Source organism: Eulemur rufifrons, chromosome 2, assembly GCF_041146395.1.
Source record: "Eulemur rufifrons isolate Redbay chromosome 2, OSU_ERuf_1, whole genome shotgun sequence".
In the NCBI taxonomy this organism is placed as follows: Eukaryota; Metazoa; Chordata; class Mammalia; order Primates; family Lemuridae; genus Eulemur; species Eulemur rufifrons.
Window position 1 is genome coordinate 18,645,521 of NC_090984.1, and position 22,858 is coordinate 18,668,378.

General features: G+C 60.6%; 2 protein-coding genes across 4 annotated transcripts in view; both read right to left on the bottom strand.

The window, feature by feature from the left end:
- Nucleotides 1–22,858, bottom strand: part of GPX4 (glutathione peroxidase 4) — a 169,321-nt gene that overhangs the window by 78,023 nt on the left and 68,440 nt on the right. The window lies entirely within an intron of this gene.
- STK11 (serine/threonine kinase 11) lies at nucleotides 215–22,322 on the bottom strand. Of its 2 annotated transcripts, XM_069481031.1 has the most exons (10): nucleotides 21,695–22,322; nucleotides 9,344–9,427; nucleotides 8,484–8,573; nucleotides 7,837–7,969; nucleotides 7,623–7,759; nucleotides 7,016–7,143; nucleotides 6,520–6,577; nucleotides 4,963–5,156; nucleotides 2,098–2,313; nucleotides 215–1,066 (listed from the first exon to the last, which is right to left on the bottom strand). In XM_069481031.1, exons 1-9 carry the CDS (start codon nucleotides 21,982–21,984, stop codon nucleotides 2,114–2,116), a joined length of 1,314 nt encoding a protein of 437 aa, XP_069337132.1. In that variant the 5' UTR covers nucleotides 21,985–22,322; the 3' UTR covers nucleotides 215–1,066; nucleotides 2,098–2,113. The 2 variants fall into 2 exon arrangements, with proteins under 2 accessions (XP_069337132.1, XP_069337124.1); XM_069481023.1 differs by lacking the exons at nucleotides 215–1,066; nucleotides 2,098–2,313 and adding an exon at nucleotides 4,037–4,518 and having other exon boundaries at nucleotides 21,695–22,094.

Genomic DNA, 22,858 nt, shown 5'->3' on the forward strand with positions numbered 1-22,858 from the left:
CGCCGCTACCGCCTCCGGCCCTGGACGCCGGTCCTCCCGCCGCCCGGCCCCTGTCCGTCACACCCCTGCCGCCTCGCATGTGCCTGGTACCTCCCTGTCGCCGCAGGAACCCCCGAGACTCTTCAGTGTTTGAGACGCAAACAAAACCCAAAGGCCAAGGCGTCAAGTTTCCCAAGCTTTATTTATTGCCAAAAAAGGGGTGAGCCCTCGACGCTTCGTGCCCAGTCTGTACCATCCGGTGATGGAGTTTCTTGTTGTGTTTTTGTTTTCTGGTTGATTATAAATATTTACTGCATACTCTCGCTCGCTCTGGGTTTTTTCTGGGGACCCAAGAGCCCCTGGCCTTGGGGGATAAAGGGCCTGGGGTCCGGCCACGAAGCCCCAGGAGGGAGGCTGGAGACCCAACTGTGCCTGCTGGCCCTGGCCCAGGTCCACCGTCCGCCACCAAGACCCGCACATCGTCCACTGGTTGCCGCAGGCCAGCCCATGCCTGGGGGACAAGGGTCCCCAACCTGACTGCCCCCCGTGCCACCCGACAATTCCCAAACACCCCTCACGACCACAGCTCAAATCCACCTGTTTTATTTTTTCTTAAAAAAAAAGGAACCAACCAAACAACAAAAACAAGGCAGCCACTTGGCTCCGTCTGGGCGGTTCTGCATGCATGGCGGTGACAGGAGGCCCCACACCGGCTTCTCTGTGGCTGTGGTCACTAGGTGTGGCGCCCTAGCGTAGCAGTGAGACAGACCAGGGAGGGGTGGTGAAGGGCCAGTAGTCTAAACATAAAGTGCTTCGCAAAGGCCGGGCCTCTCCCTCCCTGCCCAGGAGGCTCTGCACAGGATTGCAAAGTCCATTGTATGTGGCCATTGAGCAGTGCTGTGTGCAGACCGCCGAGGGGAGGGCCAGCCCCGTCCCTGCTGTCCTCCCACCTGGCCCTCTGGGAGGCTCCTGGTCCTGAGCAGCCGTCGGCACAGAGGTGTGGCGGCCTTCTCAGGCGGGCAGCGGCCGGAGTCCGCAGGAAGACTGAGGCGCCAGCCCAGGCACCGGTGGGGGCTCCTGAGACAGGCTGCAGGCAGGAGGGCAGGAGAGGATGGGTCACTCTGGGCACCCAGACCTCCCCATCCCCGATAGGCAGGCCTTGCCCACAGGCCTGCTGGCAGGGTGGGGAAACTGAGGCCCATACACGGGCTGCCAGACTCCTGGGCCCTCACGGGGCAGGAGGCACCAGGGAAGGCCACCCTTGAGCCACGCCCGAGGAAATTAAGTATGGTCTTTCAGCAGGGCCTGGGCCTCCCCCGAAGCAGTTTCCCACCCAGCCTGGCTGGTTCTGATGCAGGCAGATAAGCACTGGGAGGCACCCCTGGGGGAGCAGCTGTGTGACTCAAGCAGTGACCCCAGCTGCCTGGGAGAGGGGATGTGGCTGAGCGGGGCCCTCACCCCACTGCCCACATACTCAGGAGGAGACAGGGTTTCCTGGGGCCTGCCTGCCCCCCATGCCAGGCTGGGGCAGAGGTGGGAGGTGTCCAGGGAGGGCCCGGGCAGCGTCCAGGGTGACAGCCTCAGCCAGACCCCGGCAAATGGCCCGGCTCCCCAGGGGCCTCCCCACCGCCCACCCATGCAGCTGCCTCAAAGCCTCTGGGCAGAGTCCAGTACAACCCTTTCCTGGGAGCAGCTGGGGTATGGGGAGTGGGTGGCTGGGCAGAGCACAGGTGCTGCTGCAGCTGGGAGGGGTCCCCTGGGAGGCAGGCAGCCCGCCACAGCTCCAGGCCAGCTGGGTAGCTGGTGTCCTGTGCAAAGTGACCTCCCCCTATCCTAGACACTACCATAACATGGGCTGCGTGAGGACGGACATGATACCCAGTAGGGTCCCGCCACGACGCTGCACGGGCCCCAGTGACTGACATGCCAGCCCAGACCAGGCACTGTGAACAGCGGAACTGGCTGTGGCCACAGTGTGACTTTGCCCCATCAGCGGTTGCCGTGACGGTGACTGCTGTGATTGCAGCTTGGCTGGGTGCTGGCAGTGCCCACAGCTGAATGACAGCAACCAAGTGGTGTCCCCACAACCCCCACCGGCCGGGCCCCACCGTGTCCCACCTGCAGGTGGCCACCCTCACTGCTGCTTGCAGGCCGACAGCCGGCGAATCTTGCTGCTGGCGGAGTAGGCCTTGCGGGTGGGGTTGGAGGCCCCAGCCCGGCACTCGGCCTTGGGTTTGGTGCTCAGCTGTGCTGACTCTGTGCCATTCATGCACACGGCCTTGGGCAGGCCCCGGCTCTGTCCATTCTGACTGACCTCCTCTTCAGGGACCTGTCCTAGAAGGGAAATGGCAAGTGTGGCCTGAGCCGGGGGCACCTCCCAGGGACCCCTGGGCCAGGCCTGCCCCACCCAGCATGGGGACTCACCCCAGATCTGCCCAGGCTGTGCCTGCCCCCTGACAGGCCCAGGTCCTCTCCCACCTGAAATGCCACCTCTTGGTGGCTCTGGGAGAACCCAGGGGCTGCATCTCCCACTGGCGGCCTACAGGAATGATCCCCTCCGCCCAGACTGCTGCACCTGCAGGGGCCCCCCCGTGGGGTTCCCGTCTAGGGAGAGGAAGGCTGGCCAGGGTGAGCCCCAGCCCATGCTCACCCACCTGTCCTGCACGCCCATGCATCCTGGGACACAGGAGCCTCAGCACTCACCTGTGAGGACACAGGAGGGCCAGGCTCCGGCCCGGCGTGCGAGACGCCAGCACAGGCCGGCTGGGGATGAGGAGCTCGGCCTTACAGCGGCCCCCCAGCTCCTGCAGGCTGCCGACCTGCACCCTATCCAGAGGACACTGTCCTCACAAGGGGTTTGAAGCTTGCAGGACACAGACAGCCCATGTGCCCTGCCCACCACCGGGAGCCGACACTGCTCAGTCGAGAACAGTCACCGACTCCGCGTCGGCCTGCCGTGCCCCTCGCAGACCTCCTGGCAGCTCTTAAGAGCCCAACTCAGAGCCCTCCTCCCCACAAAGGGGCCAGTGCCTGACTCAGTGGCTTCCAGCACTTTCTGTAACCCACCCAGGTGCATGGGAAGCCACTGGCTTTAGAAAGACATTTCGGTAAGGAAGCACCACCTCTACTCTCAGGCCTGGGCTCACAGCCACTCGGTCTCCACTGAAGCAAGTGTGGGGGCCCTGTGCCCCAGTCAGATGGGGCCGCCTGGATGCAAGAGGGACCCAGTGGCCCTCCACGCCAGTGGGCAGAGCCCTTGGGACCTGCCCATACGAGGGTACCACCCCTTCGTCTGCCCCAGACCTTTGCCCCACCAGTGGCCTGGGACCCCACCCTGAGGGGAGCCGCTAGTGGGCAAACCACTGGCCCCCGGGGCAGCTGTCCTGCTTCTGGCAGGGACTTTCCCAGCCTAGGGATGTGGCTTGGGCTCAGAGAGGCAGCTCTCACACCTGTCCAGGGCAGCTGAAAGCATGATGGGAACTGTCTACCCCAGTGCGTCCTAGGCCTCGTGCTGGGTCACCCCTCTTGCCTTCCCTGCCAGCCACATGGGGTCACCGGGGTCATGGGAAAAGCAGCCCAGCCTCCACCTCCTCCCGGGGCAGCTCAGGGCTCACATGGGCCCAGGCCCCTCAGCGGGTGCTGGCCCCTGGCCAGGGGCCCCGGCATGAAGGGGCTGCTGTGGGGTCAGTGTGCGGTCCATGTCCCAGCAAATGCTCTGGGGCTGGACGGGGCCAGCCAGGTCTCCCCCGCCCACCCCATCACAGGGTGCCACTGCTCTGAGAGGCAGATACCTCAGACTCAGGGCCTGATGGACAACAGGCACCAATGGGGGTCTCAAGGTGGACACGCCCAGGGATGGCACCATCCCACACGCCGCACTTCCCAGGACACCCCGGGACTCCACAGGGAAGGGGTGGGCTGAGGCCCCAGACATGGGTGCCCAGTGGCACATACCACAGGAGCCCCCTGCTCTGCCTCGGGGCATGGCTGCCAGGAAGTGAGCCTCAGCAGGGACGGGAGTGCCAGGTGCTGCTGGGCCGCTGGGGGGCACCCTGTAGGGTGGGGCTGGCTGTACTGGGGAGGGGGAGGCCGGGCTCCCCAAGGGCCCCTGATGTGCTGGGACCCTCCCCAGTCTAGCAGTTGTGCCTCTGTGCTGGGGGCCTGATCTCTCGCCTGCCCACCAGCCCTGCACCAGCCTCTGCAGTAAGACAGAAGCCTCCTTGACCGGCGGCCCAAGCCACAAGTATCCATCTGCACATACAGCAGGCAAAGCTTTATCACAGAACCTGCACAAACCGACCTGGGGTGGACAGAACAAAACCGGGAGCTGAGGGAGGGGCTGGGCCACTTGGGCCACTTGAGGAGGGGTGGACAGGGGAGTGGGTGCCTGTGATTGCCACTACACTAAGGCCTGCCGCTCCTCCTCAGGCACTGTGGCGGTGCTGGCCACCTGGGCTTCCTCTCCAGGAAGGTCTGAGCACTGGCTCTGCTGGGCGCCCGGATGCTCGCTAAGCCCTGCCTCAGCTGCCTCCTCGTCACCTGGGGAAGCAAGGGCGGTGGCGGTTAGCGCCTGCAGGCGGCCTCTGGCAGCCGAGAGGGTGGGCCACTGGACCCTCCCTCAGGTCAGTGTCTGAGGGGTCCCCCGCACCCCAATTCTCACAGCCCGAGAGGAAACAGCAGGAAGCCCCCGCCCTATGCCCTTCGAGCTCCCCCACCTGCTCCTGCTGGAACCTGGGCCAGGAAGGATGGCAGGAGGCACTGGGTTGGCTGTCTGGGGCTGCGTGCCCACGGACCCCCGAGTGTAGGTGGGCTGCACTTAGTGGAGGCCTTTGGGGAGTAGGATCTGCCACCAGGAACAGACCCATCCGCAGTGGACAGGCAGGCACTCTGCTCCAAGAGGACGTCCAGGCTGAGCCAGCATGGCCGGGCAGGCAGGGGCTCCTCACGGCTCAGCACACACAGGTGCAGCCCCTGTCAACTCACCGGGCACCGTGAAGTCCTGAGTGTAGATGATGTCGTCCTCGATGTCAAAGAGGTCCTCGTCCTCATCCTCATCCCCACCATGCAGGTCCTCCAGGTATGGTACCACTGTCATACTGCGCCACCGGTCCTTAGTGTCTGGGCTGGGCGGGATGGGTACTGGCGCTTCGGCCGGTGGATGTTTCTTCCGGAACCAGCTGCAAGAGCCCAGCAGTGGTGAAGCCCGTTAGGATGGGTGTGGGGGGCTGGTTGGCAGGGCCCGGCAACTTGGTCACCACTGGGCCTGCCGTGTGCATGGGACCTGAGGCCTCTGTAGTCCCCAGACGCTTCTCCAACCCGGTCCCATCTGCCACAGCTCTCCCAGGAGCAAGCAGGCCACCAGGATGCAGGACCAGAGCCCACACCATGAGTGGCCCTGGGTACCCTACCTGGGCTCAGCTCATGCCCCACCCCGCTGACCCAGCACAGATGGGGCCAGACCGGCATGCTTGAGGCCCATGCAGCCCTTCCCTGCCCCTGCCCAGCCTAAGGTGCTTTCTGTGCCCAACCCCTCAGCTCACCCACACAGAGGCCATAGGTTGCCACAGCAAAAGACCATTCGAGGAGCCCCTTCCTGGGAGGCGGCCCATGGGTCACCTAGGTCTGCACTGCCCCCATCCCTCAGCTGTTAGGAGAGGCCTGAGACCCAGGGGGCTCAGCTGCCATCCCCACAAACCCTGAAACATGCCACCGTGATCCCTGGCCCAACCAGCCTGACCCACCACCCAGCCAGGAGGCAGAAGGCGCAGGCAGGAGGGGCCTTGGTGGCCACGCCCCAGTCCAGGGAGCTGGCAGAAGACAGCCACCTTGCCCGCCCACGCCTCCTGGAGCTCCTGCTCCTGTGCTGGACAGCTGCCTGGGACTGAGCCAGCTGCAGGCCAGGAGTGATGCCCTCCCTGGTGGTCCCACATGAGACTCACTATCCCAGGCCCAGGCCCTATCTACTTCCAAGATACCCCTGGGAAAATTTCTTCAAACCCATGCCCTACCTGGCTGCTCCCCAGCTTCCCATGGGTCCCCTGACCCAAGTCAGCACCAGGTACCCTTGCTCATGGGCAGGCAGCTGGGGAGGGGGGCCCTGAAGGCCCCCAGCAGAGGGTCCTGAGCTCCCAGGGCTGAGTGATTGGGGCCCAGGGCGGAGAGGCAGCACCCTGGGCACGTGCTGTGGCAGGGAAGGCCCAGGAGGAAGGGAAGGGATGAGGCTTCGCCTGCCTCTCCCCTGTGTGTCTCCAGGCCTGGGGCAGGGATGGCACACACACCTTCACACCCAGACCCCAGGCTCAGTGGGCACTGACCCCGGTGGCCCCACAGAGCTACAGACAGTGCACACGGTCAGGGGACAGAGAGGGATGGGGGACTGCACGTCCAGCCCCGCTGCACCCCACCCCTGGCATCCCCATAAGAACCTACTCTGGCATCCACTCAGCCCAGATGTTCACCTGGCTGGCCCCAGGGGGCCACGGTCGGTGGTGACCCCACAGGACCCCAGCCTCCCATGTGTCTGCGGAGTCGGCTGCTCACCTGTGCTGGCGGATCTGCCGTATGGAGAACCTCTTTGCAGGCTCGTACTCCAGCATCCCTGGACAGAGACCAGAAAACCAGTCAGCACTGATACCAGGCGAGCCCCACTGCCATCAACTGCCCACTCACCTGCCCGCCCTTGCCCTGCCAGAGACAACAAGCAGGTGCCCAGGTGCAGCATGTCAACCCACCAGGCCCACGGGGTGGGCACAGCCTGAGAGGCTGCACATGTGCGTTGGCCAACTCCAAGCTAGGGTGGGCCCAACAGGCACAGGTGAGGGATAAACATGGCTGCGTGTACGGAGGCCAGGTGGCCAGCGCCACCTGCTGCCCGCCCGGGAAATGCAGCAGGCAGAGGCCTGGCAGATCCTGCCCAGCTTCCTGGAAGGTGTAGGGTTCAAATGGGGTGAACAAAGGGCCCACAGGCAGGCAGAGAACCAGCAAACCAGGCCCGGGGGGCGGGGGAGCAGTGGAGCAAGAGGGGCGCCAGGCCTACCTTTCAGCAGGTCAGACAGTGGGGGGCCACAGTCGCCTGGGATGGCGTAGCTGCCCTTCCCGATGTTCTCAAACAGCTTGTAGATGTTGTCGCCTTCAAATGGGTACAGGCCAGTGGTGATGTTGTAGCTTCGTTTCCAGGGGAAGGAGGAGAGAGTGTCAGGGTTGTGGCACCCTCGGAGCCCCAGCTCAGGCCTCAGGGACAGAGCCCCTGGCTCGGCCACCAGAGGAGGGCTCTGTGGGCTCCGATAGGCTGCCTCACATGGGTGGAGGTCACGACTCACCCCACGCAGAGAGTGCGGGGAGGGGAGCATGGCCAGGGCCCGCTGGTATAGGCCCTCCCGCGGGCTCTGGGATGAGGTGGAGGGGACAGCTACGCTGCTCTGTGAACGTGCCAACGTCCGAGAGACTGAACCCTTTGAGAGGGTGAACCATGCAGTATGTGACTCATGTCTCCATGAAACTGATCACAGGCCCACCTGTGGCTGCCCCAAGGACAGCTGGGCGAGGGGAGGTTCTGGACTCCTGGCCATCCCACACCCCATGGGTCCCTCGAGGCCAAGCATGCTTATGCGCTGGGGGCGGGGGCCAGGGTCTAGGATACTTACAGTGTGACACCCGCCGACCAGATGTCCACCTTGAAGCCAGAAAAGGTGTCCAGACCGTTGGCAATCTCGGGCGGCTGGAACGCCGGGGAGCCCTGGCTGGTCCGGCAGGTGTCATCCACGGCGAACGGGTGCAGAGCCTGGGCAGGGCCACACGGTCGTCAGGGAGCGTCAGGAGGGCACCTAACCCAAGCCCCACGGCGGCAGGAGCACCTACCTCAGCGACGCCCAAGTCAGAGATCTTGAGTGTGCCGCCAGTGGTGAGCAGCAGGTTGCCAGGCTTGATGTCCTTGTGCACGATGCCCTGGCTGTGCAGGTACTCCAGGCCGTCGATAAGCTGGCAGAAGTACCTGCAAGAGGCATGCACACTTGACCACAGCTGGGACGCCCCTACTGCTGCTGGCCTGCCCCGGGGTCTCCCCAAACCTCACAGGGGCCCCTTTGTAGACACACAGACCTCGAAGAAACAAGAGGAAAGGCTGGGCCCACCTGGGCCCCACAAGGCTGGGGTGACTCCCGCCCAGGCCAGGAACCCCAGGCTTACCCGCTGACCTAACTCTGCCACCTGCCACAGGCCAGCTGCACCCCAACATCTTCCTAGACCAGGGAGCCCCCTCCCTGTCCCTGGGGGCCCATCAGGCCGGCAGGCAGTTGTCAGGGGCTTCCTGGGGGAGGGAGCCCTTGGCCACGGGCAGTGGGGCCCACAGCAGGTGTCTCTGTAGCAGCTTGGCTATGGATACCACAAACTGGGGTCCCCAAAACTCAACTCTAAAGAATTGAGCTTTCATTTCAGTGATTATCAGAAAACCCAGCCTGAACATGGGAATGGATCCCCCAGCCTGGGGCACACCCCGCAGTACTCACCCGTGTGCCTGGCACACCGGGAACCGCTTCTCGGGCACACTGTCCAGCATCTCCTGCATGCCACACACGCAGTACTCCATCACCATATACGTGCAGCGCTAAGGAAACCATGTGCAGCAGGCAGGGCCCCCATCCGCCTGCCAAGAGGCCTGGCCCCGCAGCGGCAGGGCTGGTGAAACAACCTCCACAAACCAGGGCGGAGGGCACGGGATGGCGAGGGCCTCAAGCTGAGGCGGGTCCAGGGCCCTTAGTACCGCATCCATGGCCTTCTGCACTGCCCTCAGGCACAGCGCACACCCAGCAACCCCAGGTCAAATGCCACGGCCCACAGGGGAGGCCTGGGAGGGTTGTCATGGGGCCAGTCAGTGCCCACAGAGGACCAGAGCCCACCCTGCCCGGGAGACTCCCTGGAGCAAAGGTCAGGGCCCCGGAGGCCACCACATTCCTGCAGGGTGACTCACTACTCCCGCCCTGCCCACGGGCAGAGGACAGTGCCTCTCGACGCCCCCAAACAGGCTCAGGGGTCAACGTGGGACAGCCACGACCCACATGGTGAGTCCTTCATGCCAGAGACCCAGGAACTCACCTCTGGGCTCTTGCTCTGGGCCCGTGTGGAGGTGCTGGCCCGTGGCACAGGGCACACTACCAATGTGACCCAGGAAACAGCACTGGATCTTATCTGGGAGGGAACCAGAGCCCCAAGGCCCCAGAAGGCAGGTCTGCAATGGGCTGCAGAATGGCTGCAATCAGCTATTTCTGAGGAGCTGAGGGATGACGGCCACTGCTCCTGCGTGTTCAGGGCCACTCACGGGACAAACAGACGCCCTGCCCGCCCCAGGCCACGACTCAGGAAAGGATATATCTTCTGCTTCTCCTCGTTGTACAGCACATCTACCAGCTGGATAACGTTTTTGTGCCGTAACCTCCTCAAGAGCTGAATCTCCCTGGAACGGGGAGGACAGGGTGTCAGCTGACCCCAGCGTCAGTGATGACAGCCCACAGGGCCTGGCCTCCAAGCCAGGGCCCTGACACAGGCACAGCAGGGGCTGCCCCCCTGGGGACACAGGACTCCTGCTCCCACCACTGGGGGAGGAGCAACTGGTTCACTCAGTCACCGGCCGGGGCCAGGAGACCCAGGGCGGCTCTGCAGACGGCCCAGGCTGGCAGCTCTGCCAGGCAGGCGGTACCTCCCATCTGCCAGGCCCCAGGGAGGCCTTGGAAAGGGACAACACAATCTGGATGCTCTCTATGCCTTTTTTTTTTTTTTTTGAGACAGAGTCTCACTCTGTTGCCCAGGCTAGAGTGCCGTGGCGTCAGCTTAGCTCACAGCAACCTCGAATTCCTGGGCTTAAGCGATCCTCCTGCCTCAGCCTCCTGGGTAGCTGGGACTACAGGCATGTGCCACCATGCCTGGCTGATTTTTTTCTATACATGTTTTTAGCTGTCCAGATCATTTCTTTCTTTTTTTTTTTTGAGACAGAGTCTCACTCTGTTGCCTGGGCTAGAGTGAGTGCCGTGGCGTCAGCCTAGCTCACAGCAACCTCAAACTCCTGGGCTTAAGCGATCCTACTGCCTCAGCCTCCCGAGTAGCTGGGACTACAGGCATGCGCCACCATGCCCGGCTAATTTTTTGTATATATATATTTTAGTTGTCCATATAATTTCTTTCTATTTTTAGTAGAGACGGGGTCTCACTCTTGCTCAGGCTGGTCTTGAACTCCTGACCTCGAGCGATCCACCCGCCTCGGCCTCCCAGAGTGCTAGGATTACAGGCGTGAGCCACCGCGCCCGGCCTCTTTCTTTTTTTAGTAGAGACGGGGTCTCACTCTTGCTCAGGCTGGTCTCGAACTCCTGACCTCGAGCAATCCTCCTGCCTCAGCCTCCCAGAGTGCTAGGATTACAGGCGTGAGCCATCTTGCCCGGCCTCTCTACACTTTTTAACCAACAATAAACAGTTTGTTCGTGAGAAGGCCACTGTGATGGCAGCACAGATGAAGCACCCACTGTGTGTGGGAGCCAGGGCTACATGTGGGCCCCCGATGGGTCCACCACACGGCTCAGCCAGGCCATGCCAGCCCTGCCCTGCACTCTCCCAAGACTCCTTCCTGCTCGACTCCTCCATAGGCCCCTCTCCCAGGGCACCTTGGGAGAGCCGCGGGTGACCAGAGGCGCCGCCCACGGGAGAGGGTATGGAAGGAAGGGAAGCACCAGAGATAGACGCTGCAGCACCCCGGCCCGCCAGGCACTGGCCATGCCTGCCACCTGTGACAACGGCCAGTATGCAGGGCCCAGCAGGCCACACAGCAGTTCCCACTTTGCGGCTAGCTGCCCTGACACAGACGCTTCATTTCTCCAAACAAAGTGACCAGCAGTGAAGCCCTCAAACCCAGTAGGTAGACAAGGAAACCAGCCAGGCATTCCTCCAAAAGTTAAAGACAACTTACCTGTGATCCAGCAATTCTACTCCCAGGTATGCACCCAAAGGACAAAATTATATGTCCACACAAAAACCTGTATGTGGGTGTTCATAGCACCACCATTCACAACAGCCAAGAGGTGGAAACAGCCCAAGTATCCGTGGACAAATGAAAAAACAAACAAAAAAAAACCCACAACATGGTGCATCCATACACTGGACTATCACTCAACCATGAAAAGGGACGAGGCTCTGACACAGGCCACAGTGTGGATGGACCTTGAGGACATCGTGCTCAGTGAGAGACGCCAGACACAGAAGGACACACAGCGTGTGACTCCATTTATATGAAATGTCCAGAATAGGCAGAGCCACAGAGACGGGACATGGATTTGTGGGTGCCAGGGGCTGCGGAGGGGCTGGAAAGTGACTGCTGATGGGGAAGGGGCTTCCTTTTAGGGTGATGAGAATGTCCTAGAATTAGAGAGAGGGGGTGGTTGCATAACAGTGTGAATGTACTAAATACCACTGAACTGTCGACTATAAATGGGTGAGCTGCATAGTATGTGAACTGCATCTCAACGAAGATTCTTTTTTTTTAGAGATGGGTCTCACTCTGTGGCCTAGACTGGAGAGTAGTGGCACGATCATAGTTCACTGCTGGGCTCAAGTGATCCTCCTGCCTCAGCTTCCCGAGTAGCTGGGACTATAGGTAGGTGCCATCACACCCAGCTAATTTTTTATAGAGACAGGGTTTTGCTAAGCTGCCCAGGCTGGTCTTGAACTCCTGGCCTCATGCAGTACTCTGAATGTGCCTCCCAAAGTGCTGGGATTACAGGCATGAGCCACTGTACCCAGCTGATTTTTTTTTTTTTAAATCTTCAACAGGAAGCCCAAGCATGAAACAAAAAGCTGGGTGGAGGAGGGGTGTCCTGTCACTCAGCATGTCCCAGCCCCACCCTGCGGGCTGGGCCCCATGAGAAGGCCACCTCTTCTGGGAAGCCTACTCTGACCACTGCCCCAGTGCATGCACCTGTAGCTCCAACACTGCTCAGCACTCAGTGCAACCTCAGAGAGAGGCAACAGGGCCCCGCCAGGGCCCGGCTAGGGCTGGATGTGGAGAAGCCAGGGGAGAGGAAGAGGGAGGAAGAGGGAGGTGGGTGACGGGAAGGGAGCCCTGAGGGACACTGCCCCACAAGAGGCCCGCATCACAACATGGCAGACACCCAGGCCACAAGGGGACTCAAGGGACAGGCTGGACACGGCAATGGCTTCCTGGGGCCCACCTGGGCAGGCTCCCTCCTGCCTGCAAGGGCTGCTCCAGAGAGTGCATGGTGGGCCCGGGCGGGGCTGAGAAGCTCTGTGGCTCAGCCCCAATTCACCCTTCACCGCCCAGGGCTTCCTGTGGCCCTGAGAGCCACTGAGGAGGGTCTCAAGCCCATCCATGGCAGCGCACGCTGGAGCTGTGGGAGGCAGGATGTGTCTTTGCTTCACAGAGGAGATAGCAGGGCAGGGCTGGGCTGCTGTGTCTTCAGATGGAGACGACCTCGAGCCACTGCCAGGCCAGAGATGGACACTGAGGCCCCCACCCAGGAAGGTGCCTCCTCCCCAGATGCCAGGGCTGAGAGAGGGGACCCAGACACAGCTGCCTGGTCTCAGGGGCTCCTGTGCCCACCACCTCAGGGACACTCAGGCCAGAGGAGGGGCAGAGGCCGGCCACTGGGACACGCAAGGCCATTAGCGCCGGACATCTGCATCGTGAAGGTGCATCAGCTCCTGCAGCTGGGCAGTAAGGATAACCCTGCCTCTCACCCATCACAGCCCCAGCCCACCCCCTGATGTGACCCCTTCTCAGTGAGGTCCAGGGCAGTCACCGGACCCTCAGGGCCCACTGTGCCTGCCTCCCCAGCACCCCTGTCCAAGGAAGGGCCCAGCCTACCCCCACCCCAGGTTCCACGCACAACCTCAGCCACACAGTGGGGACAGCGAGGCCAACCCAGGGGCTCAACCCATCTGCAGCCTCCTCAGACACCAGGAAGGCAAAAGCTGCTGCAGAGGCTTGTCCTCGGCAGGCTGGAGGCCCGAGTCCCTCAGGGTGCTCAGGAGGCTGCACCTGCACTAAAGGCAGGACCTCGGTCCCAGAACATCTCGGAGCTGGCCCGGGCTCAGCAAGCACCACCTGCCAGCACTGTGTCTGCTGCCCAAGCCCTCGTTCTGCACATGGGGAAACCAAGGCACAGAAGGAACCCCCCGCCCCCTGCCTTCACCGTTCAGGCTGACTAGAGTGACCAGAGCCCCAAGCGCAGGGCCTCCCCGGGGGTCCACCATGCAGGTTCCCAAACCCTGTGCCGAGATAGCTTGGGCCAGTAGGGGCCATGGAAAATGCCGTCTGATGTGCACCCCCCACTCCCTAGATACACCCAGGGAAGCTGAGGCGGCGGTGGAGGGGACCCCAAGTTACCATCGAGTACATGTGCTATTTGGGTGACAGGAACACTAACCACCCTGACTTCACCACTATACATTTCACCTATATAACAAAAACCACTTATACCCCTAAACCTATTCAAATAAAAAATAAATTTAAAAAACCCAGACACTGAGTGGGGAAAGAGGAGGGAGTCTCAGGAGGTGGGGGCCATCTGGTCTACACCACCTGCCCCTGGGAGTTTGTTCTGGTGTCCAGTGTGAACAGAAGTTAGTTTCTTTTCCAAATAATTAACTCAGGGTCTCCCCCTAGGCACTGCGGACACTGGGGCCAGATTGTTCTCTGGGGTGGGGCCATCCTGGGCACTGCAGGTGCTGAGCATCGTCCCTGCCTCCATCCTCCTGATGCTGGGAGCATTCCCAGTCGTGACAACAACAGATGTCGCCAGATATTGCCCAGGTGATCCCTGCTGCCCTCCCGGAGCCCCCACTGCCCTGCCCTCCAGCGCAGCCCCTGCCCCCAGTCCCAGCCACTGGGTCACTCATGGGACAGTGTCTCCAGACACCCCTCTGGGCCAGGCCCTGGCTCAGTGGCCTCTGCCCTGTCCAACGGCCACATCCAATGCGGTGGCTCTGACACTCCAAGGACGCTCCAATCCCTGGTAGCCCCACCCACCTTTAGGACCACCACTCTGTCCATGGAGTCACCTGATGTCTTCCCAGCTCCGCCCACGAACACCCAGCACTTCCCAGCAGCCCAGCACTCTTTCACAGGCTTCAAGCACCACCTGCCCTCCCCAACCCAAGCCTCCTGGCTTCCAGCGGACAGGCACCCACACACCACCGCCACCTGCCCCACTCTGCTTCCCAAGGTGCCCAAGGACAAGCAGGAGACACCCCAGCAAAGCAGTGTCAGGGCTTCTCTGTCCCCTCCGAGATTCAGCAGGGCAGCCAGCCCTCACGCTGTTCTGGGGACTCTGGGGGTGAGTCGAAGCACCCCTCCCCCAGCACCAGGTCAGGTCTCTCAGGTGCAGCCCCAGAGCTGGCTCCTCTCAGAGACCATTTTCCAGCGCCTGCTGTTCACTCGGCCAAATAAACACTCATTAAGCTCCTACCTGGGCCAGCAACCAGGGCTCAGAGACAGGTACAGGGCACCTGCCCTAGAGGACTGCACTGGGCGGCTTCAGTGTGTGCAAAGGAGCATTCGAGACACCGCATGGGAGAAGGGCGTGCTTGTGGGATGAGAGCTTAGTTATAATCAGCAGGTCCCTGAGACACCACACTGACATAGACCCCAGCTCCAAACGAGACCAGAAACGGCCGGCACAGACCAGCACCACCGCAGTCAGATTCCTCAACGTGAGCTGACTGTGGCTTCACAAAGTCAGAGCCCAAGCTCTGGAAACTTCCTCAGACCTCTCTCCACCTGGAGACAACTTCAGTACTTTTAATGGCACTGAAACGTCTGTTGACACAATGGGGATCTGGATATATCCAGCCCCCTCCCGAGGGCTGGGGGGCCATCCGGCCTCGGGTGGCCTGGACTCCGACATAGCGCTAGCAAAACCATGGCAGCTTCAAAGCTGAGAGCAGGCGCAGGGACCCCCCTACAAGCCGGAGTCCCTGGCAAGCTCACCCCAAAGTTCCAACAGGCCACTGCCCTGCTGCATCCCCAGGCCCTGAGATAACACAGGACCAGACCTCTTGCCTCTCCCCACTGCTGTCCGGCAAAACCACCCCCAAATGTTCTTTCTTTCTTTATTTTATTTTATTTTATTTTTTTTTTGAGGCAGAGTCCTGCTCTGTCACCCTGGCTAGAGTGCTGTGGCATCAGCCTAGCTCACAGCAACCTCAAACTCCTGGGCTCAAGCGATCCTCCTGCCTCAGCCTCCCGAGTAGCTGGGACTACAGGCATGTGCCACCATGCCCGGCTAATTTTTTCTGTATATTTTTAGTTGTCCAGCTAATTTCTTTCTATTTTTTAGTAGAGACGGGGTCTTGCTCTTGCTCAAGCTGGTCTCGAACTCCTGAGCTCAAGCGATCCGCCCACCTTGGCCCAAATGTTCTTTATCTCCAAGAGAAGTTAACACCAGTGAATTCCGGCAGGTACAGTGGCTCACGCCTATAATCCTAGCACTCTGGGAGGCCGAGGCGGGAGGATCGCTCAAGCTCAGGAGTTCAAGACCAGCCTGAGCAAGAGCAAGACCCCATCTCTACTAAAAAATAGAAAGAAATTAGCTGGACAATTAAAAATATACAGAAAAAATTAGCCGGGCATAGTGGCACATGCCTGTAGTCCCAGGTACTCAGGAGGCTGAGGCAGGAGGATCGCATGAGCCCAGGAGTTTGAGGTTGCTGTGAGCTAGGCTGACGCCACGGCACTCTAGCCCAGGCAACAAAGTGAGACTCTGTCTCAAAACAAAAAAAAAACAAAAAAACCCCACCAGTGAATTCCAAGCAAAAGCAGACGACAGTGCCCTTTCCTCTGCAAATCAACAGCTTAATGCTCTCACTCTGACGTCAACAAACTCTCTTCTAAAAAAAATAAATAGAATCTGCGTTCTGCAAATGGGCTGGTCCGCTCTAGCTGTGTGTTGATTGCGCGCTGATTTCATTAAATGGGACCAAAGCGTTCTGTGCAAAGTGCAGATCACAGTGTTTATACCAAGAGAGGACCGGATACCATGTCAAATTCTACAAGTGAGAAATCTTCCGGAGCCAGAGGGCAGGATTATGTGCAAAAGGGACAAAGAGGAAGTAGCTGGAAATGCAGGTTATAAAATCACACCTTTGACATGATCTGAACTATGCAAAACAGAACGCACAGGAGGAGGACAACGGAACGTGTGGCTGGAGCCGCCTGGGGGTGTGGGCTGTAGGGGGGTCTGCACCATCTTCTCTGTATTTTCAATGTTTCACACAGGAACTACATCTCTGGCCAGAAAAAAGTAAGAAAAACAATATTTAAAGAAGGAAAACCTAAGCCCTCGGCAAGGACACAGGAAGCGCTCCTGAGCAGAGCGGAAGCGGCGCCTTCCGGGTCCCCTGCCAGCCACTCAGGGAGGGACCATGGAGGGACGCTGGGCTGCTCCTCATGGTGACCTGCCATGAGGCTGCCAGGCAAGGTGGGCCGTGGAGGTGACTTGTTGATTAACCAGAGAGAAAAGAGGAAGCAGAGTCATAAAAGCCACTCAAGCTTGCAGAGGGGCGGGGAGCAGCCACCACAGCCACCTAGAAACAAAACACTCAGGAAGGCGTGGAGTCCTGGGACAGCCCCCCTCCACTCAGCAACCCTCCACACAGGAAGGAGCCACCAGGAGAGCAGGCTCCTGGGTGTTGCCCTGGCTCCACCCAAGGACACAGCAAGATCCCGCGGCCCAGTCTTTGCTGGTGCTTCTGCAGTAAGGCATAGGCTGTCCAGGCACCCAGGGGACAGAAGCCAGGGGAAGGCAGCTCAAAGTGCAGTTCAACAAAACACCTGCACATGCGTGTCACGGCAGCATGATTCATCTCCACCAAAGGTATAAACAGCCCAGGTGCCCATCAACACGTGAGTGGATAATCACATGTGGTACATCCACACATTGGAATATCACTCAGCCACGAAAAGGGATGAGGCTCTGACACAGGCCACAGCGTGTGACTCCATTTATATGAAATGTCCCTAACAGGCAGATCCACAGAGACGGGACGTGGATTCATGGGTGCCAGGGGCTGGGGAGGGGATGGGGTTCCCATGTGGGTGATAAAAATGTTCTGGAACTAGATAGAGATGATGATGGCACAATTCTGTCCATGTACTAAATGACACTGAATTGTACATTTCAAAAAGATGAACTTTATGATGTGTGAATTACATGCCAATGAAGTTGTTAAAAGAAAATCAAATCCGGTTCAGTTGACACGGTGGATGTGGATACGGGCGGCTTTGTTGTGATTCCCTGACGCCAGCTGCAGCCGGCGCCCTAGACTCCTGGGTGAGGAATCGGCATTCTACACCTGCCCTGGCCTGGCAGAAGTACCAAAAGCCCACCGTGCGCCCAGCATGTCTGACTGCCCAGTCCAGACCTCCAGGCAACTGATCGTCACCCCCCAGCCTTGGCTCCCACCTCATCTCACAGTCATGCCTCCCTCTGCCAAGGGATAGACACATACAAGACACACAAGTGTGGTGGCCGGCATGGGTGAGCACAGGGGGACAAACCCTCGCCTCCTCGCTGGCTGCCTTTGGCGCCCGCCAGCCTGGGCCTCCTGGTGGAACCCCTCCTGACGCGGCTGGAAGCTCACAAACGCTGCCTGGGCCGTTCTGTTTGCCGGGAGAATGAAAGCTGACAAAGTCCAGGGCTCCAGTTCTCAACATACTAAAATCTGAATCATTTACCACCCAGATCCCAATGTCCCCCAGTCAAGGCAAAGGTGGTGTCCAGCCTCACCCCGCACTCTACTGAGCTGCTGTCCACCTTCCAGCGAAACGTCAGGAGATGGTCATGTCTCCCAGGGCCCCTGGCAGCAGCACAGCCAGGGAGGCTCTGGCTGCACAGAGGCACAGGCGCAAGCTGTTCCTGCCAGCCGCCCGACACCACAGTTCTGGGAGCCACCTGGAGGGCTGAGCACATTACCCCACACCACTTCCCCAAATGGCCGTGCACACCCATTATAAATGACACTTGACACAGGCAAAGATGCACCTCTTGCCCCAGGGAGAAAGGCTGCAGAGCCACTCTGAGCTATGGCAGCCATGGCTGGGCACTCTGGGCGGGTGAGGCTGGGGACCGCCCCTGAGCACCACACCAGCTTATCAGACACACACGCTCCCTGTGACCCAGAAACCCCACTTCTGGTGACACAGCCATGCCCACCTGTCATGCAGCATGCACACAAAGTAACTCTCTGAAACAGCAAGTGTTTGGGTGACCCGTCCACAGCTGTCGGACAAACCGCAGCTGGGCCTTGGGGGAGCAAAGGCCTGGGGTGCATTTCACGGATGGGGACAGTCCTCCCTTGGGCAAGAAGACGGAGCTGGGCCACGAGCACACAGTGATTTTTGCATCTCTAAACAGTGGGGCAGTGGGGACATAAAAGAACAATATTTTGTGAGAGGTAACAATGATACGAAATTGAAGTTTCAGCATGCTTGAATGAGGTGCCACGGAGCCAGCAGCCACGCCGTCCATAGTGGCCCCGGCTACCACTGCACCGTGACGGCAGGGTAGAGAAGCTGTGTACCCCGCAGGCCGGGTGCATTTACTACCTGCCCACAGTGAGTGCTTGTTGGTGAAAAAGGTGGGACATGCACGTCCGGGTGCTTTTTGGTACTTTCCTACTTCACAGTAACAACTGTTAGTTTTCACCAGCGAGAGGTGACAAGGCAGACCGCCCGGCAGCCCTCCCAGGGAGGAACAGGAGGAGACGAGAGGCTGCCTGCTGCCTCACTCTGCCCCCGACAACCCCCTGGCAAAGGCCCACAACGGCACACTCTCAGAAGAAAGCTTTCCACACGCACTGGAAGGCCGGACTCCACTACGAGAGGGACAATTTGAGTTGAGTTTATTAAGCTTCTCACAGACAAAGGAGCCTTTTTCCCTGCAGCTGGCTGGCAGTGAGGCTGGCTAGTGGGCCGGATCTCGGGGCTTGGGAGTGGACACCCTGTTTTTCTTTTGAGAGCTCGCAGGCCCCACCCGCACCTCCTCAGGCCTCCAGTTAGGACTTGGGACAGCGGACACCCGGCCTCCTGGGCAGGCAAGTCCACGCAGCAGCACCCACTGGGGGCTGGTGAAGGGGGCATGGTGGCTTCCAACTCACAGCTGCAAACCTCTGGGCCCCAAAGACGGGGACAGGACAACACAGGGCCCACCCTTTACTCCAATGAGGGGCCTCCCAAGAGGCAAAGCCCTTGCATGTCCAGGACTGAGCCGATGAAATCCAACGCTGTCCTTGAGCAAGAACCTACAGCTGATTTCAAGGTCTCGGTGGCCACAGCGCACAGTCTAATCCAGGTTCCACTGACCACTCCACTCTCCTGGCCTCAGTTTCTCCCCCTTGTTCTTCTGCTGGGCAGGGGTGAGACTGGAGTCCTTAGAGCCCTCGGGCCTGTCTCCACCAATGTCCTCGGGGACCTCCCAGCAGTTTCAGGTGCTCACAGGAAGGCTAGGGACCTCCATTGACCATCCAGGAAACCCAGGGGCTCAGACACTTGCTGTCCAGTTTTGTCCCAATGACAACGTCTGCAGTGAAGCGTCCTCTCGCTGACCTTGCATGTGTATTTGCCAAAACTTACACTGCATGTTCTGAATGGTGCCTTCGTCATGGACACATCGTGCCCCAGCCACACACACCAGGCCCTGGCCGATACATCCTCTCTGATGCCACAGGCCCCGGTGACCAGGCACCACTGCTAGTGTGCAGACACTGAATCCTCTCAACTCTGCTGCTGCAAGGTGACCCCCTGGGCGGGTTTATCCCTGAAGACCCCCAGAGGACAGGGGTTCCCACGGCTTCCTCCTGGGCACTGGGAGCGCAAGGCCACCAGGACTGGGGTGCTAAAGGACAAGCCCCTCAGGGAGTGGCGGTGCACATACTGGATACACAGTCTAAGGGGCTAGAGGCACACAGGGTGCCAGGCAGCCCCACTGCCACCTCATTCGGCTGTGCACCCTGAGGCCCCCCAGCTGGCTCCCCAGGCACCTCAGATGTGTCCTACCAGCACCAGAACACAACAGGCCTGAAGCTGACTCCACTCCAGCAGCTGGGGCCAGCAGGAACAGAGACCAGCGAACCATTCCCAGCCAGGGGTGGGTGCCAAGGACCTGGGAGTTGAGGATGGCCATGCCACCAGCCAAGCATGAGTGGACATGAGCAACTCTTCCCAGACGGCACCCAGGAGGCAGAGCTCCCTTCGGTGCCCACACAGCTAACAGAGGTCGAAAACTGGCAGCCCAAGTCCACACCCTCCCTCATGTGCTTCTAGACTAATGAGAAAAGTGACTCAGAAGTCGGCATGTAAACCTGGATTCCTGACTCCTGGGAATGAGGCTGTGGCTGCCCCTTGGGAAGGCACCTGCTGCCCCTGCCCCTGCCCCCTTCACTCCCACCGTGCACCTGCTGCCCCCAGGACCTGCCCAACCCCCAGCTCACAGAGAACTGACCCACCACCCCAAGACACCTGGCCACGCCTCCCACGAGTGTCCACATTGGGCACTAAGACTTTAAAAATTCTCATGGGAACACATCCGCCTTCCCAGTTGGTCCCATTTTAAACCCGACTGTTCCGGCTGTAGACTGTTCCGGCTCCCGACGTGATAACTTTGGAGCCTGTGTCACTCTGGTTTCTGCCCAAGTGGACGTCACGGCCCAAATGCCAATCAGGCTGAGCGAGAGCCCGCCAGGCCCCTGGGAAGGAGAAAGGCGAGAGCTGACACAGGCAGCAGCCCCTCCCAGGACCTCCTCCCAAGGTCATGTCCACCCCTGCAGGGTGTCCCCACCAGTCCCAGGTCTAGCCTGGTCGATAAGGTCCTTTCTTGGAAGAGGAAGGTGAAATTTCAAAAGTTAAGAGGACTGAAAGAGCGGCAGAGGCCCGGGCAGGGCGGGTGCAGAGTGTCTGACACCGATAAGGAAGGGGCACCCCCAGCGCCCTTGGGAGGAGCTTCTCAGCCTCAGATCCAGATGCGTCTTGGATGCCCAGGGGGGCGCCTGAAGAAGTGTGTAGAAAAAGTAAGGTTGTCCACGCTATGTGGGGACGGCAGCACAGAAAGCAGATTCCCCCCTTAGAGAAGGGTGCCATCGCCTAAGCCGGGGACAGTTCCAGTGCCACAACCCAGGCCAGCCAGAAAAGGCTGCCTTTGCCTCCTGCTGACTGATAAGCCAGCACAAACCATTAGTTTTGGCAACCACAGGGTTTCCCTCCGACAGGATCAACAAATCACATTCTGTCTGGCCCTGGTAACGGCCACACACTGTGCTGAAAACCTGCTGGCGGTCGAACACAAACTCTCTGGACCCAAACACACACGAGCTGGTTCCTCTGGGCAACTATGTTCCCTGGACAGCCAGGAGGGCCAAGCGGACAGACACAGGTGGCGCTGAGGGGTGCTGCTACCCAGGCATGTCAGCCAGCGTCCAAAAGCCCAAACACACCCGCGTCCTGCTGCGGCAACTGACCCCGGCTGGGTGAAAGTCCTCATGCAGGTTTCCAACCACACTTCCCTTGGCATGGAGGACACGGGAGCTGTCGTGGCAGCTCAGGTTTTAATAAGGGGAAGGAAGGGAGGAGAGGAGGAAGGACAGATAGGAGGAAGAAAGGGAAGGGAGGAGGAAGGAAGAGGGAACAACCAGCCTGGCGCGGAGGCTGACCCCTGCAAGCCCCACTTACTTCTTCACGTTGGCCTCCCCGTTGGGGATCCTTCGCAACTTCTTTTTCTTGAGAATCTTCACCGCCCTCCGGCACAGCGTCTCTGAGTCCAGCACCTCCTTCACCTTTCCATAGGAGCCCTCCCCCAGCAGGTCCCCCATCAGGTACTTGCCGATGAGCTTGGCCCGCTTGCGGCGGGGCTGGTAGATGACCTCCGTGGAGTCGATGCGGTGGATGAACGTGTCCATGCCCACCGACATCAGTTCGCCCTCCGTGAACACGCCCAGCTGCTGCGGGTCCACCACATCCATCCTGGACCCAGCGCTCTGGCGTCCCGTCGGCGAGCCCGTACCCCTCTGGGGGCGAGCGGTTCTTCCTTGTGTCCCGACTTCCCTTCTCCAAAATTTTAAAAAGGAAAAAAAAAAAAAAAGGCAACGAAAACCCCCAAAAGGAAAAAACTCTTCTTCCAAAGGAAACGATTGTACTAAACGTCAGTTCGGGCTGCGAGCCCGGTGCAGGGCCTGCTGCGCCCGCGGGCGCCGGGCGTCCGGGAGGGCGGCTCAGTTCGGGTGCCGCCTGGCCTCGGGGCCTGGGAGCGGCCCGGCGGGGTCGGCTAGTCCACGGGGCCCTCGGGAGGCCGGCCGGGGATCCTCGGTGCTAGGTCATCCTCCGGGGACCTCAGGCCCGCGGATAAGCACAGACGCGGCCGGGCGAAGTATCCTCCGGGCCGTCCATCCCCACCGGCCCGTGGTGCACGCCGAGGGGTCCGCGCAGCTCGCTGTCCCCCGGGACCCGCACACCTGAGGAGACAAACTTCGCTGGAAGCTCCTCCGGCGACGCCCCTGTACTCCTGCCGCCCGTCCCGGGCACGAGCGCTCAGCCGCCGCCGCCTATCCGGACGTCTCGGGGGGCATCGCCCTCCCGCCTGCCGGGCGAGCGCTCTAGGGGCTGGGGGCTTCCCGGGCGCGCCCCCGCCGCCGCCGCCAACAGCTGAGCTCAGGGCCGGGCGCCCACGAGGACTCGAGCCGCGCGGCCTCCCCCGGCCCCGAGGCGCGGGGCGCCCCCAAAACCGGCCGGCGAGCCCCCGCCCCGCGAACGTCCGCCCGGGCTCGGCCCCAGCCCCAAGGGCCCTCCGCGCCCGAGTCGCGGGCCGGCGGCTCGGCGGGGGCTCCGCGGGACTCCGGG

What these genes read in the sequence shown, in the direction of transcription:
- STK11 (XM_069481031.1), bottom strand. Translation starts at nt 21,984, where the DNA reads ATGGATGTGGTGGACCCGCAGCAGCTGGGCGTGTTCACGGAGGGCGAA. An exon ending in TGGTCGGCGGGTGTCACACT is followed by an intron (nt 7,144 to 7,622) that starts GTAAGTATCCTA and finishes CTGGAAACGAAG; the next exon opens with CTACAACATCACCACTGGCC. An exon ending in TCAGGACTTCACGGTGCCCG is followed by an intron (nt 2,314 to 4,962) that starts GTGAGTTGACAG and finishes TTTCCCTTCTAG; the next exon opens with GACAGGTCCCTGAAGAGGAG.